The 18368-nt window shown below is 33.1% G+C and overlaps 1 protein-coding gene across 1 annotated transcript; it reads left to right on the top strand.

The window, feature by feature from the left end:
• Positions 1-5127: 5127 nt before the first annotated feature.
• On the top strand, positions 5128-18368 carry LOC123681155 (CAD protein-like). The gene is made up of 10 exons (XM_045619388.1): positions 5128-5290; positions 8869-9010; positions 9097-9373; positions 11278-11591; positions 11644-12613; positions 12672-14846; positions 15308-15412; positions 15472-17406; positions 17481-17864; positions 17927-18368. The coding sequence occupies exons 1-10, from the start codon at positions 5194-5196 to the stop codon at positions 18155-18157; spliced, it is 6630 nt and encodes a 2209-aa protein (XP_045475344.1). The 5' UTR covers positions 5128-5193; the 3' UTR covers positions 18158-18368.

Genomic DNA, 18368 nt, shown 5'->3' with positions numbered 1-18368 from the left:
CAGAAGAAATAATATGCATGATGTGCTAATGAATATGAATTTAGAAAGTAGCTTTTTGAATTTAGTTTCCAATCAGTGGCGACGCTAGAGGGGACCCAGGCCACCCCTTAAATTCTGCTGCCAACCCCCCACCCCCAACACTTTTTCAAAAATACAGGGTGGGAATTATGATAAGTTCAGATTAAATTTGCAGGTTGAAAAAACACCCTGTACATTCTGTTTTCAAAAATTCGCTACCTGCTTAAGATTCTACCATAAGTTTACATTACTGGAGCGTTTTTATTTTTTTTGGCACACGTCCAGTTTTCCAATAAAATTTTTTTAAAGATGAACAATATCGTTATTTAGCTCCAGTAAAGCTATTTAGCTTTAGTATTAGCATAGTATAAGTCCTTTCCTTATACTATGGTATTAGCTATTAGTACGTAGAATCGACTGAAATAATAAAAAATATAGGTTCTAATTTGAATCTTGAGTATTGATGAATTTGAGTTGTCCAAGTTCATGATCTTCTTATAAACACCCTGTACATTTTTGGTCCAAGCCGCAAACAGTCATTATAATACTACGTATTTGCAGAATCGAAAAAGAAAAAATTTTTTTGGAAAAAAGCTTTTTCTGCTGAAATATTCCAAAAAATGTGAGTCCTCATCGCCACCATTTTTCTTATTAGAATCCCAATAACTCATTAACCGTTTTTTACCCAAGGTATGGCATATTGCCGAAATTGCCATCAAAAAAGCTATCTAATGATGCAATAATATACTGGGTGTGCCATTTGAAATAAGGAAGAAGTAGTCTGTTTCCGGTATAACCGGAAGTTGTAGAGATCTGAAAATATTTTAGGGAGGAAGATCATTGTCTCAAATCCAAATTTTCAGCTCAGAATTATGATTAGTTTTCCATAAACGTCAAAAAAGCCATACCGGTGAATCACCCTGTATACGCCTCTCAACGAGCGATGCCGAGGAATCTGAAAATATTAAAATATTGCTAGCCTTCCCTAGAATTTGCGTACTAGGACTAAAATAATTACGAGATCAAAAAAATTTAAACGTAAGAAATAAAATAAATATGGCTCCAAAATTTTATTTCTGAGCAGTCAATATCTCTAAATATGAATTTTTCGACATTGTATTCCTTTATTTATTTTTTTTTTTGCAATTTATGGATCTTATTCTAGGGATAGGAGTATGAATAAGGTATAACAAATGATTTTTGTAACAAATTTAATTTGAATAGTTCCTAATGTTCCCATAGTTTTCGAGTAGATCTTTGGATGGAGGACGGAATGAATTATTTATTCGAAATTATTATTCTATACATTCCAAAAAGTAAACTATCAAATATTCAGGGGGGGTCAAGCATTAATACATGTTGGGGAATTATAGGTTGCCTATAGGCCTGCAACCATAAAATATAGATATGTTCCCAGTGGCGTACCCATGGGGGCGATATATTCCCCTATATCAAAGGGCTGATAAAAATAAACAATCGGGTAACAATTAATAAGATTTTGAACTGAAAGCTCGGAACTACTCGAATTGAAAGTCAATCTCAAGAAGTGTCTGTAAATTCAAAGGCCATCAAAAAAGAATAATACATTTTTTTCTTTATCCCTCCTCCAAGGCTTATGTTTGGGTACGCCACTGTATGTTCCTGAATAAAATTCATAGATGGATTTCTGAAGTCGAAATCTTAAGCTTGTTTTCATTCACCTCCCAATACCTAATGTTACCATACCACATAAGTTCTGATATCTTCATACTTCTGAAAATCGACTCACACTAGCTGACATAATTCATAACAAATGTAGACAATATTTGGCAATGGATTCATAACAAACTACAGGGTGACTCTTTGTCTTATACATATATTTCAATTCAATCGAAGATTCCTGAGGTCAAAAGAAACACTATTTTTTGTTCTCACATAGTATGGCGGGCATTTTGGAGTTGACTAGAATTTGATAGAATTTCAAGTTCAGAAAAGATTCATCACATCAATGAAAAATCCGAAAATCATTTCCTTCGATTCCATTGGATTTTCAACAGCCTGTATCTTTTCAAACGAGCCGAATCGGAAAAAATAGTATAGGAAAAAAGTGCTTTCTTTGACGTCAGGAATCTTCAGTTGACGACATATATGTAAAAGTCAAAGACTCATCCTGTATAATAAGTACAAAATGTTAAAATATTTTCTACCTGACGATCACTGAGGAAGAGCCGACCTTTAAGTCATTCACATTCGAGAAAGGAGACATTCTTGTCACAAAACAGGCTTTAGATTATTTATGGCATTATCGAGAATGAAAAAAAAATATATACCTGTTTTCGCTGGATTGTCCAAAATTTACTCTTTCTAGATGAAATATACACACCGGCAAAATTAGGGTCAAGGACAAAATTTTACGAAACTTGTAGTTCATTTTCTCTTGAACCCTTTGGCTAATTTTTGGATTAATTACTCGGGAACAAATGCCGTACAGGGATGAACAAAAAAAAATGAAAATTAGGTATTATTCAGAACATCCTGAGGAATGATTCGTTGACAGACGATATTGTTTACGAACACTCAGATGTTGCTACATCTTTTTGGAACATTTCGTCTTTTCTTACTCATTGCGTTATTTTAATTTTGAGAGTTCCTAATTACAGCACTTCATGTGGTAGGTACCGTGTTGCTCAATGATGAATTAATGTTTTGAATCGCAAAGCTCATGCCAATTTCAAATAATACATTGAACTAAAAGAATAAATGATTCCTTGAAAAAGTTGATCGGAGTGATGAATTCAGGTATCATTTCTTCAACCGATGAACAGAAACATTAATACCTACAATGTAAAGTCGTTCATTATATTGATGAATTGTTTTCATTCAATCAAGGAACAACTACCATTGAATCAATGATGAAATGGTTATTATTACATAAAGTTCGGTTCTTTATTCGATCGGTTGTACATTGTATAAATAACGACTTTACACATCTAAGAAACAAAGTTTTTCTATCCAATGAATATTTCATCGAAACAACGAACACTCTCAACATCAATTTCAGAACCATGATAATTATTAACAGGGATTCATTATATCAATAAATAGGGATATACTTTAAAGAATAAAAGTTCATTATAATGATGAAAAAATACCTACATTGTATCACAATGAAATCAAGTTGATGATTACCATTATTTAATATACAACGAAACATTTTTTTTCAGTGTAGGTACCAATCAAAGTGCTGTAATTTCTCTCAAAGTTACGATATAGAAATAAATAAAAAATGTTCAGAAAAGATGAGGCAACGTCTAGGTGTTCATCATTTTGCACTGAAATCAATAAATTAATTCTAAATTCATTGAATATTAAATCTAATAAGGAATTAATATAGACAGCTTCTCTATAAAATTCAGTAGTGATAAATCACAATAAAAGTATGGGAAATAAATTTTCCTATATTGAAAGAATGGTGAAAAATTTATATGAAATAATATAAATAACAATGACTTCGAAAAATAAAAATATTCCTAACAAAAGAGGAAATTATAATCATTCGCGTGAGTAGGTATAATCAAAATAGATGATGCAATGGGGTAACAAATTTTATCTGGAACCATATTTTAAATTGAATCAGTCTGAATTATTAAGTTATTTGAAGAAGCAAGTTATCAGATGTAGAAAATATCTTATTTTTACAAATAATGAGAGTATATACATACCTTGACAATTTTCGAATGAATTCTCAAGAAATATCTGAATGCATCATCATATGGTATGTTCTACCACCCTTAAGCTGTTCAAAAAGAAGAGGGAACACAATAGAACCTTCTTAAAAGGGCGTCCATCACTGGTTAACTATCAGTAGTATCAGTTAAAAATCAGAGGTTGAAGCTGCACCCACAGCTTGCACAGGTGGGTGCAGCTTCAAGCTCAGTCATTGAATCATTAGTACTTATCTTTTAATTTCATTTTAGGCTTTTGTTTAAAATTTCAATTTACATTTTTTTTTATTTTAAGTAAATATTTTTAATTGAAAATAAATTTTATGAAATGGATTCAATACCTTGCTATATTATATTGGAAGATGGAGAAGTTATTAGGGGAAGTTCTTTTGGAGCTATAAATGCTTCTGAGGGAGAAGTCGGTGAGTTAATTTTTTTTCATTTAAATATTGTTTGAACCCGTAAACAAACGCGTCAGATCTGTAGATTTTATAAAAAATTGGACGAATATTTAAACGGACTTGTTGTCTTGAAATCGTGCGTAGATTAACCTACTAATTTCATAAATTTCATTCAAATCAAGTTTTGGCTATTTGGTTATAAAGTAAGGAATTAACTCACTATCACTATCTGTATTACTGGTTTATGGTCAGCCTGTATACATGTTTCATACCGAGAGTTATTTCAATTGATTTAATTTAAAAAAATACTCTGTATGAAACATGTATACACAGGCTGACCGATAACATTCGTCATAGGCGGGGTACTCAAAACGGTGATTAAATTGTATATTTGACTAATTTCAATTTTTGGTAATCTGGTTGAAGTAAGACATGGACTTAATATCAAAATCTGCATTACTGGTCTTCGGCCAGCCTTTATACAGGTTTCATACTGAGTGTTTTTTAATTGACCGAATTGAAAAACTCTGGGTACGAATTTTGTATATACAGGCTGACTGTAAACCACACCAAAATTGTCAAATATACAATTTAATCACTGTTTTTGATTGTTGAGTTATTAAGCTTATTGCGAATGTTACAGATTGACCAGCTCATTGAAAGCATCCAAATTCAAAAATATTCACAACTTGACTTTAAAAATATTAATTGTAGACTAATTGAAGAAAAGCTCGTTTTAAAATTATTGTTAGTTACATTAATCTTTCGAATGGGTTATTCAATGTCTAGTCAAATGTACAAATTGCTTGAAACTGGCTTCAATACAACATATCTCAAGGTACCTATGATATTACTTATGAGCGAGCGCGCAAAACTCCTGACCCTTGGAATCCTTCGAACCGCCTGAAGGAACCGCCACTGGATACTCAAAAGCGTAGTACAATCATGTGAAGAAAAAGAACACTTGAGTACTCCAATCATGCGCATTTCGAAAAATGGTACCAATATATCAAGGTTTGATCATGATATGACTTAAATTAAGTTTGATGATAATGTAAACAAGAACAAACATGGAAAACTCCGCACCATGCTTTTTAATATTAGAAGATGGAGAAATAATCAAAGGACAATCGTTCGGAGCGAAGATACCAAAAAATGGTGAAGTTGGTAAGTTCACTTGTATTCGTATTGTTTTTTCTATTCCATTCAGAAATATAATAGTTTATATGTTTTTCTGAAAATATCCTGGTATGACTATAAGTAGATATTATTATTAGTTTCCTAATCAATTCGTTTTCTCTTATCACTAATTAAAATATGTGGAACCGGTTCTTTAACTTGTTCACAACACTAGATTTTCCGGTGTGCTGTGTTGTCAAATGCGTACATAACATGTATTTGTTGTCGGCGAATTTTGAAATTACAATATTACTAAATACTACAATATTACTTAATATTAATTCTATAATATACTAATTCCGTTGTTTCCTTGATATTTCACCAAATGTTTTCATGGACTTCTGAAAAAACAATTTTAATTAATGAAATATGAAAAATTTTCAAAAATATGAAGTAGGGTTATTTAAGTCTGCGGTGAGAATTAATTTGATCACTAGTTTTGTGGTTTTCATTGTAGACAATGCTCCAATAATATATTATCAAAAATAATAGATTTTCATCATTTCCATGTTTCTAATCAATAAATCTGTTTTTGAGACTTTTTCCCTCAGCAGAGCGTTAGATAACTTGTTCAAGATATCTGTATTGAATATTGAGCCGAGAATGGTCTCCAACGATAAAGTCCTTTGCCCTTGCTATAGTGAACGCGATAATTATCTAAGGGAGAACTTGTAATTTTAGGGGTAGTTCGAAGTTTTGTTTGAACTACAAATTTGACGAAGATTGAGTTTCACATTTAGAAGAACTACAGTTTCAAGCTTCATGCCAAATATCATGTTGATCGCATAATAAGAATCACAAAAAAATCAATAAAAATTTCGGAAGATATACCCAATATTTCAGTGACAACAGATCCACAATTTTGTGTTAATCTCGTCATCAGAAACACAGGAAATTCAAGCATATCTGACCTAAGCTGGAATTTAGTTTGTATATGTAAATTAATCACTAACATGTCCAGGAAGATCGTCTTCAAGGTCTCGAAGAGCGCAATAGGCGTTTGAATAAACGAGAGCTCAAAATAAAAAAAAACTATTAATTTTTTTAATCTGAAGTTTTGTAAATTGCCCTTGAAGTCGATATGGTTTTCACTGTTGAATATTTTGAACATTATTTTTTTCGTCTTTGAAATATATAGATCGCGTTTTCAAAATAGAAGCAGTACAACAATCAATTCTTGCACTGGAGGAGTAATTGTTTTATTAAAATTTAAATTGAAATTTAATTTGGTATAGACATTCATTCGTATAACGCCAGTGGCCAGCTGTAATTGTCTTAGTTTGACTAGAACTATGTATACATTCTAATGTCTTCTAATTCATGGTTCAAAATTTTATTTTATCAACAGCGCTATATCTATTTGAATCGAAAAAATCCTGTTTCGAGTTACAGTAAAAACTCTGAAGATTCCTTCTGAATTTTAGGCGAAACTTTAGGTGATAATCCGATTGAAGCAATTCGTAAAAGCCCCGAACATTTTAACTTTGGGTTTTCCACCAGAATTTCTGTGAAAAAAAAAATAGTTACTTGTTATAACAGCCAATAATGAGATCATCCATTGATAACACTTACTAGCGGAAAATAATTTGCTTCTGAAAGAATATTGAAAAATGTTATCTTCAATAGATACCATATCGGTTGGGCTATTAAAGAGAATCATTTTGAGACAAGAATCTGTGTGACCTCAGCGTTATCTGCCGAAATTTGTTGACTAAATTGATTAAATAGCAAATTCTTGATCTTGACGAATGAATATGAAAAATAACTAGCCTATCTTCATTTATTGGTCTAGCATTCAACTCCAAGGCCACCTGAAACTTTTTTTTATGTAACTACATTGTGCCTATTAAATAAGTTCGATTAAAAAGGGTCTATCTATATGCTTCAGTTCAAAAATAATTGGATACGCTATATTTTACGCTAGAGCCAATCGATTATATGAGGTTTTCACTATTATTCATTTCAAAGAGTTCATCATCATATTAATTTTTTTGGAATGGAAGAAAATCATATAAATTTTTATTGAAGAATAATTATATACGCATGATATAATTTCCGGAACAAACAATTTTTTTTTATGAATAATAAAAATATTATACAAAAAGTCTTGTCAAAGGCTGAAAATGCGGTTTTTATAAAATTAAAAACAAAAACGTAAAAAATTATTTTGAATTATTGCATATGGTAAAAAAGGACTGTAAATCAAAGGAACTTTTTATATTGCTATACTCATCCTTAAAAAAGTTGTGATCTCAAAAATGGTCTGGGGAGAAGTAGTGCGAGATCTATCAACTGTACAAAAATATGAAATTGTAGTAGCCACACTCTAATCAATAAAATCTTAACAAGTGTTTGATGCACGTTTTGACAACGATGGTGTTATTTTCAAAAACAAAAATTAAAAAACTATTTTTAATTCCAGAAGATGACAGCATCGATATCGAAACTTTCGTTAAATGCCTATAAAGATTCTGTGAGTGTTGTTAATAGTGTCAATACAACCTCAGTTAATAATAGAAAATTTAGAATTCTCCTCGATGAAAATGAAATTTCTTTGATGTTAGAACCATCAATAGTTTTTGAGAATGAGGAATAACAAACGATGCAAATCTTTCTCTAAAATATACTTGGACTTTTCTAAAAAAGTTCTTCTTTGTTTAATTTTGTCATGTATTTTGAATCTGGTCCTTACTTAATGAAAATTCATTACATGAAACGAAAAATTAAATGAGAACAAAAAACAAAATTGATTTCCACAAATATCAATATATAACCTACATAATGACAGTTCGCTATAAAATTTTTTTCGCAAATATTCCGAGATACGGGGTGTTAGATTTCTTCTTAAAAACAAACTGCATATACATTATATTGGTTATTATCGAGGTTATTATTATTGCTCTAAAAGCGGATGAGATATTCAAAAAAAATTTGGTGAGTTTCAACAGTGATTGTGCATTTATTGACATGGAATTGGGAATTTCATCATTCGGCCAGAAATATCTCAGTGGCGTACCAATTTATTTTTAAAAGAAAAATGTGATTTATTTCAAGGTAAAAATCATTTTTGAGTTCCTCGTACAATTTAGAAAAAAATCTCTTATATGCCTTTTTTGGTATGTAGAGTCATTTTGATTGAAAAAAGTCCCTAAAGCTTATTTTTATTTCTTTAATGGATTATCTATTAATGGATAGTTCTTGATAATGTATTAAAGTTGAGATGTTTGATTTTTTTGCATAAAACTGAACTGGCGCCCCATACGAAAAAAAAATTTTTATTCATAAATTGAATGAGCAATTAAAAAATAATTTTTAGTCTAAAATACATCTCGATGGCATACAATGATTAAATAGTCAATTTTTAAGGAAAACTTTATCTCGGATTACCAAGCAACTAAAGTTATATAGCCAACTGTAATTATTTTTTATGTAAAATCAGTTTGTTTTTATTTAATTTGTTCTTTAAATTAGCATTGTCTTTTTGTGTAAACTTCGAATGAGTTCATACAATATATCCTTATATATTTTATTGAATGATGATTATTCTAAAAACCATTTTTTTTCAGTATTTCAAACTGGAATGGTGGGATATCCAGAATCCTTAACAGATCCCAGTTACAATCGTCAGATATTAATTTTAACTTATCCTATTATTGGGAGTTATGGTGTTCCTGACCAAGAACTCAAAGATGAGCATGGCATTCCCTGGTAAATACCCATTCTGTTCATAATATTTGGTTATATCTGACCTTTGCTTAATTTATTTTAAAAAAATGTAATATTTTCAATTTCAGTTTTTTCGAGTCTTCCAAGATCTGGGCATCTGCATTGGTTGTGGGTGAATATTGTGATTATCCCAGTCATTGGAGAAAACAACAAACATTGTCAGAATGGATGGTGCAGGAAAATGTACCAGGTATACAAGGAGTCGATACAAGAGCGTTGGTGAAAAAAATTAGAGAGAAAGGAAGTTGCCTAGGAAAAATAGTGTATGAGCTACCCGAAACAACTGAATTAACAACCTTTGAGAATCCAAATATATTAAACCTAGTCGCAGAAGTCTCAGTGGCTGTGAGTGTTCACTAATGTTACCTACATGTTAATGTTCGCTTATAATGAGATTGATGGGGAAAATGACTTGATCGCTTATATAGCGCTCGTTTAAAAAACATTGGCAGAATTCGGTTATTACAAAGATAGTCGCATTATTCTCAGCCTCTGCTATTACAAGTAAGATTGTGATAACTATTTTCTGAAGAATATGGAGAAAGAATTTATGTGAATAAAACATATGTCATCGTAGGATTATAAACATTCAACGCATTGTTTAAGGTAAACAATATAATAACAAATGAATATAAATAATACACTTGCACCCACCCAGGAAAATATAAATAAGGAAAATTTTGTATTCAGTAATGATCACTCTATTTTTTCTTGAAGACTATACTATTTTTCTATTGTCTCATCTTCAAATCCATTCAGTTAGATATAATTTTCATTGCATCAAATATTTGGGATGCAGATGGATACTGCCATATTTCATCGTTATCTTCATTTGATGTTTCGTTTCGTCATATAGATATTCACAAATTTCCAGACTCGTCCAGAGTGTCATAGTCCCTCAATTCTTTGGTGATAATATATAGGTGGTTTCTATTTGCCCAATCAAATAAACTGAGCTAAGCCCTTTGAGAATTCTCTTCATTCTATTTAACACAAGTATAGCATCAAGAAGAGAAAATTTAAAATCTTCTACATTGTCTAAATGAGATATCAAACTACCAGAAGTATTTTTTTAAAATGATATTTTAAACATGCTCTAATTCCTTGGTCCATAGGTTGTAAACTTGCGATTGTAATTGGAGGCAGAAACACTAATGCACTTATGCTCTATAGATTTTTGAAATGTGGATGAGCAGGATAAGTGTTTTCTTTTTTTGTAAATCAAGTTTCCATTTTCTGATTTTAGTATCAAAAGTTTCAGATGTGACCCATGACTTCTTATTTGAAATATAATTAACGGGAAATATCTAGGTGTTGTAGATTTTTCGATAATTAATAATTATTTCCTTGTCACACATGTTAGCGGAATTTAATACCTACTGTAATTCCATCATTATATCTTTTACCTTCCTCCATAACATCTCTCGTTTTGAAACATAAGAGTATGATTTGGCATATTTTTCAAAGCAATTCCAGTCTTGTCAGCTTTGAAAATATCACCATTAGAATTTTTTTTTTCAATGTCGGGCCAAGAATTATTCGAGCAATCTTTATTTTTGAAACTCTGGCAGCTTCTTCATGCATTCTACTTGAAATTATATGGTACCTTCTTTTGAAGCGATCAATCCAACTTTTAGTTGGAAGAGGGTTAGTTAGGGGACGATAAGTTGAAAATCCTTCTGATTTCTTCTGCAATATAGATTTTCTAATGGAAACGTTTTGTAATCTTTTTTGTTGAACCATTCTAGCCCTGACAGTCCCAATATTATAAGGCTGTTCATTTTAGGTATGTTCAAATTTTGAAGTTCACCTCTATTTTTTCAGATAGTTGAAACGGTAGAACTGAATGATCCATATTTTCGGCAAATATCTGCATTTGATTCGTCAATTTATTTATTAATTGACTCTTGTTCGAATATAACAATGAATTGAGAATTAAATTCTCAATTAAATATTAGAACATATTGAAGCAATGAAGACAAACCAAATTTTGATCTCTAAGTTCTTAGAGTATTTTAAAGGCAAATCTACTCTGTCGATGCATAAGGATCTATTTATAAAAAAACAGTTCGATTAAATTCGTATGAAATGTATTCCTAATATTCAAACTCTCTTCCGAACATTGAATACGAGAAATAGTTCTCTAAAACCAGTCTCTCATCATAGGCGAACTGAACTGTAAATCCAAATTATTTGAAATTTAGGAATCTACATTATTATAGTCTTTACTCAGTCAATATTTTTTATAGAAACCAGTTACATACAACAAAAATGGATATCCAAGAATTTGTGCAGTTGATTGCGGCTTGAAGTACAACCAAATAAGATGTCTCTTGAAAAGAGGCGCTAGAGTAGATGTTGTTCCATGGAATCATAAATTAAATGTAGATGAGTATAACGGTCTCTTTCTGAGCAATGGCCCAGGTGACCCTGTTATGTGTAAAGACACAATAGAAAACATGAAAGTAGTGCTAAGATCTCCAAAAATGAAACCGATCTTCGGTATTTGCTTAGGACACCAACTATTGGCTTCTGCCATAGGATGCAAGACATTCAAGATGAGGTATGTTTAAATATTTTTATGCTTACGCAGTCCACTGATTATTTTTTTTTAGTTATGGTAATCGCGGACACAATCAACCATGTGTTCATGAACATACGAAAAAATGTTATATGACCTCACAAAATCACGGTTATGCTGTGGATCCTCACTCCTTGCCCAAGAACTGGGAACCCCTTTTTACAAATGCTAATGACAAAACAAACGAGGGAATAGTTCATACCAAACTTCCATATTTTAGTGTACAATTTCATCCAGAGCATACAGCTGGGCCAGAAGATTTAGAATGTCTATTTGATGTATTTTTAGATCTGGTGAAAAATCAGGACAAAAAGGAAATGACTGCTATGGAAAGTATCAAGTCGAAATTATCATTCAAAAAAGAACTTTCTAGTATTGCGAGGCCAAAAAAAGTTCTTATTATCGGATCAGGGGGATTATCTATTGGACAAGCTGGAGAGTTCGACTATTCTGGATCACAAGCAATCAAAGCTCTTCGTGAAGAAAATATCCAAACTGTCCTCATCAATCCAAATATAGCTACAGTTCAAACTTCTAAAGGGCTAGCTGATAAAGTATATTTCCTACCTCTAGTTGCAGAGTATGTGGAACAAGTAATCAAAGTTGAACGTCCTGATGGAGCTCTACTTACCTTTGGTGGTCAGACTGGTCTGAATTGTGGTATTGAATTAGAAAAGAAAGGAGTATTTGAAAGATATAATGTGAATATACTAGGAACTCCCATTCAATCAATTATAGATACAGAAGATAGAAAAATTTTCAGTGAAAAAATAAACGCGATAGGAGAAAAAGTCGCTCCAAGTTTAGCAGCTCATTCAGTGAATGAAGCTCTGGAGGCAGCAGAAGAACTAGGTTATCCTGTAATGACAAGAGCAGCATTTTCTCTAGGGGGGTTGGGTTCTGGGTTCGCTAATAACAAGGAGGAACTAAGAGTACTTGCTATCAAAGGTTTGGCACATTCAGCTCAATTAATTATCGACAAATCACTTAAAGGATGGAAAGAGGTAAGTTATCAGGTTTTTCCGTCTTACCAAAACCACTGAGTTAATTTTTTTTTTCTAGGTCGAGTATGAAGTTGTTAGGGATGCCTATGATAACTGTATAACAGTATGTAACATGGAAAATGTCGATCCTTTAGGAATTCATACAGGAGAATCCATTGTTGTAGCACCAAGTCAAACATTAAGTGATAGGGAATACAATATGCTTCGAACAACAGCCATAAAAGTTATTAAACATTTCGGAATCGTTGGAGAATGTAATATTCAATATGCTTTGAACCCTGATTCTGAGGAGTTTTACATAATTGAAGTGAACGCAAGATTATCGAGGAGTTCTGCATTGGCCAGTAAAGCTACTGGTTATCCATTAGCTTATGTAGCAGCTAAATTAGGATTAGGAATTCCACTTCCTGACATCAAAAACTCAGTTACAGGAGATACAACTGCTTGCTTCGAACCTAGTTTAGATTATTGTGTTGTCAAAATCCCTAGATGGGATTTACATAAATTTCAGAGGGTCAGTACTAAAATAGGAAGCTCGATGAAGAGTGTGGGAGAGGTAATGGCAATTGGAAGAAAATTTGAAGAAGCGTTTCAAAAGGCACTCCGAATGGTCGATGAAAATGTATCTGGTTTTGATCCATATATAAAACAAGTTGAAGATGAAGAACTGGAGCAACCTACTGATAAGCGAATGTTCGTTATAGCTGCAGCCTTGAAAAGTGGATATACCGTGGATAAACTTTATGAACTCACTAAAATTGACAGGTGGTTCTTGCAGAAAATGAAAAATGTAATCGATTGGAATACATATTTGGAATCGCTAACTCCAGAAGAAGTCACTCGAGAAATATTATTGAAATCTAAGCAAATAGGTTTCTGCGATAAACAAATAGGTGCAGCAGTACAAAGTACAGAACAAGCTATACGAAATATGAGAGAGGAATTAAGTGTCAAACCATTTGTAAAACAGATAGATACTGTGGCAGCAGAATGGCCAGCAACAACAAACTACTTATATCTGACGTACAATGCAAATTCCCATGATATCACATTTGATGAGGAACATGTGATGGTACTTGGCTCAGGTGTTTATAGGATTGGAAGTTCAGTAGAATTCGATTGGTGCGCTGTTGGTTGTATTCGAGAACTTCGAAAATTAAATAGAAAAACAATTATGGTGAACTACAACCCTGAAACAGTCAGTACCGACTACGATATGTCGGATAGATTATATTTCGAAGAAATTTCTTATGAGGTTGTTATGGACATTTATAATATAGAGAATCCAGTTGGTATAATTTTATCCATGGGTGGTCAGTTGCCTAATAATATAGCAATGGATTTATATCATCAACAAGCAAGAATTCTGGGAACATCTCCAAAATCCATCGACGAGGCTGAAAATAGGTTCAAATTTTCCAGAGCGTTGGATAGAATAGGAATCAAACAACCAAGATGGAAGGAACTAACAAATCTCAAATCAGCAATCGAATTTTGTGACGAAGTCAAATATCCTTGTCTAGTACGTCCATCGTATGTTTTGAGTGGGGCTGCAATGAATGTTGCTCATTCAAATAAAGATTTAGAAACTTATTTGAAAGCGGCAAGTGATGTCAGCAAAGAACATCCAGTGGTTATTTCCAAATTCGAAGTAAATGCGAAAGAATTAGACGTAGATGCTGTGGCGAGAAATGGTGAGATTTTATGTATGGCACTTTCGGAGCATGTTGAAAATGCTGGCGTTCATTCTGGCGACGCTACTTTAGTTACACCGCCTCAAGACATTAACCCTAAAACTTTGTCTAAGATAAAAGCAATAACAAAAGCAATCGCAGTAGAACTAGATGTTACTGGACCCTTCAATATGCAGTTGATTGCTAAGAATGATGAACTCAAAGTCATTGAATGTAACGTCAGAGTATCTCGATCTTTTCCATTTGTGTCCAAAACTCTAGATCATGATTTTGTGGCTATGGCAACCAAAGTTATTATGGGAGAGCCTTGTGAAGAAACAAAGGTCTTGCATGGCGTTGGAAAAGTAGGGGTGAAAGTGCCCCAATTTTCATTTTCTAGATTGGCTGGAGCCGATTTCATGTTGGGTGTTGAAATGGCATCTACTGGTGAAGTAGCTGCATTTGGAGAGAACAGATATGAAGCATATCTAAAAGCCTTGATGAGCACAGGCATAAGTATGCCAGAAAAATCTATTTTCTTGTCCATAGGCAGATATGAGGTAGGTAACTCTAAATTATATTATTGTTCTATTATCTTGAATTTGTGATTATGAATCATACACAGTTATTGATTATAAGTCTCTTTATTTTTTCAACACCGTATCGCTCATGCAATTTTCCTCTTGGGACTTAAGTTTCCAGTTGAGTTTTAAATTCTAGATTTCATCCATTCTTGGTTTCTGAATGAAATAATTTTTATTTAGTTTTATTTGCGAAGTTCATTTTAATTCATAGTTCTGTGGGTTTTTTTATTTAATTCTTTACACCCACATGAGACATAGATTTGATTGTGTTCAGGTTTATATGTGTGAATTGTTCGGAACAAGAAATAGTTGGTTTAGACTAAAGGAACAAATTATTAACAAAAAAATATTGCTAATTACTAACAATACTAAATAAGTCCTTTAACATCGATCCCTATATTGAATTATAGTCTATTATAATTAATTGCCTTTTTCAGCATAAAAATGAATTACTACCTAGTGTAACCGCTCTTGCAGAAATGGGATATAAACTATATGGAAGTCCAAGCACCGCCGACTATTATTCATCTAACAACGTTAAGGTAGGAAACACTCTTCATACAAAAAGCAATCATTTCATTCAAATTTTTTTTCATTTCAGATTGAATTGGTTGAATATCATAATGTAGATGATATTACCAGTCAAGAGTTAGGCAATTTGGCAGAATTTCTATCGAAGAAACGATTTGATTTGGTGATCAATCTTCCAAGAAGAGATGGGGGCGCTCGAAGAGTATCATCCTTCATAACTCCTGGATATAAAACCAGAAGATTAGCAATAGATTTCTCTGTGCCTCTCATAACCGATATAAAATGTGCCAAACTCTTAGTCGAGGCTCTCAAATTGATTGGTCGTGCACCTCCAATGAAGACTCATACTGACTGCTTAACATCGAAAACTCTGTTTAGACTACCAGGTTTTATTGATACACACGTTCATGTAAGAGAACCTGGAGCTACTCATAAAGAAGACTATGATACTTGTACTGCTGCAGCTTTAGCAGGAGGTATTACAATGATTTGTGCCATGCCAAACACAAATCCTGCAATAATAGATGAAGAATCTTTGCTATTGGTCAAAAAGTTGGCTAAAGAAAAGGCAAGATGTGATTATGCTGTATTTTTAGGAGCGTCTTCAGAAAACTATACCACTGCTGCTGACTTAGTACATGAGGTGGCTGGATTGAAAATGTACCTAAATGATACTTTCACGACACTAAAACTCAATGATTTGAATGTGTGGACGAAGCACCTTTCTAACTGGCCTAAAAGAGCCCCATTGTGTGTTCATGCGGAGGGCCAAACTACCGCTGCCATATTATTTTTAGCAAACATGCAGAATAGACCTATACATATATGCCATGTAGCTCGCAAAGAGGAAATATTGGTTATTAAGGCTGCCAAAGAAAGAGGTATGAGAGTTACTTGTGAAGTTTGTCCACATCACTTGTTCTTCTCAACTGATGATGTTGAGAGAATTGGTGAAGATAAAGCCCAAGTTAGACCTATGTTAGTGTCTCCAGAAGATCAACAATCGTTATGGGATAATTTACATATCATAGACTGTTTTGCTACCGATCACGCTCCCCATACTATTCAAGAAAAAACATCACACAATCCACCACCTGGCTTTCCTGGACTCGAGACTATTCTACCGCTATTATTGAACGCCGTCAATGAAGGAAGAATGACCTTAGATGACATTATAAACAAATTCCATAAAAATCCGAAAAAGATTTTCAATTTGCCAGAACAATTCAATACTTATGTTGAAGTTGACTTAGATGAGGAATGGACTATTCCAGAAACTACTGCTTTCAGCAAAGCTCAATGGACACCTTTTGCTGGTAAAACCGTAAAAGGAGCAGTGCATCGGGTTGTATTGAGGGGTGAAGTTGCCTATATGGAGGGACAGATATTGGTCCCACCAGGTTATGGCAGAGATGTTAAAGAGTGGGACACAAGAAAATCAATGCTGAACCTAGAGGTCAGGCCACCCTCTGGCTTGAACCGCCCCGTTTCACCAATTCCTTGTGTGTATAATTCCGTTGATGACTCTGATTCTGAAACAAATGAAATATTCTCTAAACTATTGGAACCTAGACTATTATCACCCATTCCATTCAATGTGCCTAGAGTTGTAGAAAATATGCCTCATGGTGTAGGAGATCCCCAAATGTTCCATACTCTGCAATCACTGCATGGAAAACATATACTGGCAGTTGATATGTTCTCTAAAGATCAGCTCAATATAATTTTCACACTGGCTGAATCCTTCCGAAATTGCATTTTGAAGGATGAACTACTCGATCACATCATGAAAGGAAAAGTAATGGCTTCAATTTTCTACGAAGTGAGTACCAGGACAAGTTGCAGTTTCTCTGCAGCATTGCAACGTTTGGGAGGCACAGTCATACATATGGATGAGACTACTTCTTCAGTGAAGAAGGGAGAATCTTTAGAAGATTCTGTCGCTGTTATGGCGGGATATTCTGATGTAGTAGTTTTAAGACATCCACTACCTGGTTCTGTTCAAGTAGGTATTTTTCTAAAAAATGATATAATTATTCAATGGGAGTTCTCATGAATACGTATCAATTTTATTTACAGAAAGCGTCTAAAGTCAGCAGAAAGCCCATTATAAATGCAGGAGATGGTGTTGGAGAACACCCTACACAAGCTCTCTTGGATATCTTTGCCATAAGAGAAGAAATAGGAACAGTAAACGGACTGGTTATTACATTAGTTGGAGATTTGAAAAATGGAAGAACTGTACATTCTTTAGCCCGTCTTCTTACTCTTTATAACGTGCAATTAAACTACGTCAGTCCAGATAGTTTGAAAATGCCAAGACACATTGTGGAATATGTTAAATCTAAAGGTGTATCTCAAGCAGAATTTAACACCTTAGAGACAGTTTTACCGCACACTGATGTTTTGTACATGACAAGAATTCAGAGAGAACGGTTCGAAACTCAGGAAGAATATGATCAGGTAATATTTTGTGATGAAATTCTTCGGAACAATAAATTATTATAACACATTGTTATTTTTAGGCATGTGGTCACTTTATAGTCACACCACATATGATGACCAGTGCCAAAAAGAAGATGATTGTTCTTCATCCCTTACCGAGAGTTTTTGAAATCAGTCCAGAATTTGATACAGATCCTCGAGCTGCATATTTCAGACAAGCAGAAGGAGGGATGTATATCAGAATGGCCTTATTGGCTGCAGTAGCTGGAAAGACTCATCAATTGATGAAGTATATGGGTCCATTTGTTTGAAGTCAATTAAGCCATTAAATTACACTTTCCAGAATTACAAAGATTTATATTATTAGTAACCAACATGTAATTTTACATTCCATTTTAATATTCCGTTGTAGATATGTAGATAGTATCTATCTTAATTTGTTTTTCCATTTGTTATTTATGTGATATTCAATGAATGCTCAACAAGATTTTTTATGAATCATATTACATTTAATTACAAAGT

This window comes from Harmonia axyridis, chromosome 5 (genome assembly GCF_914767665.1).
Source record: "Harmonia axyridis chromosome 5, icHarAxyr1.1, whole genome shotgun sequence".
NCBI classification, from domain to species: Eukaryota; Metazoa; Arthropoda; class Insecta; order Coleoptera; family Coccinellidae; genus Harmonia; species Harmonia axyridis.
This window is presented reverse-complemented; position numbering and strand designations above follow the sequence as displayed.

What these genes read in the sequence shown, in the direction of transcription:
- LOC123681155 (XM_045619388.1), top strand. Translation starts at nt 5,194, where the DNA reads ATGGAAAACTCCGCACCATGCTTTTTAATATTAGAAGATGGAGAAATA. An exon ending in GATGAGCATGGCATTCCCTG is followed by an intron (nt 9,011 to 9,096) that starts GTAAATACCCAT and finishes TTTCAATTTCAG; the next exon opens with TTTTTTCGAGTCTTCCAAGA. An exon ending in TGTCCATAGGCAGATATGAG is followed by an intron (nt 14,847 to 15,307) that starts GTAGGTAACTCT and finishes TGCCTTTTTCAG; the next exon opens with CATAAAAATGAATTACTACC.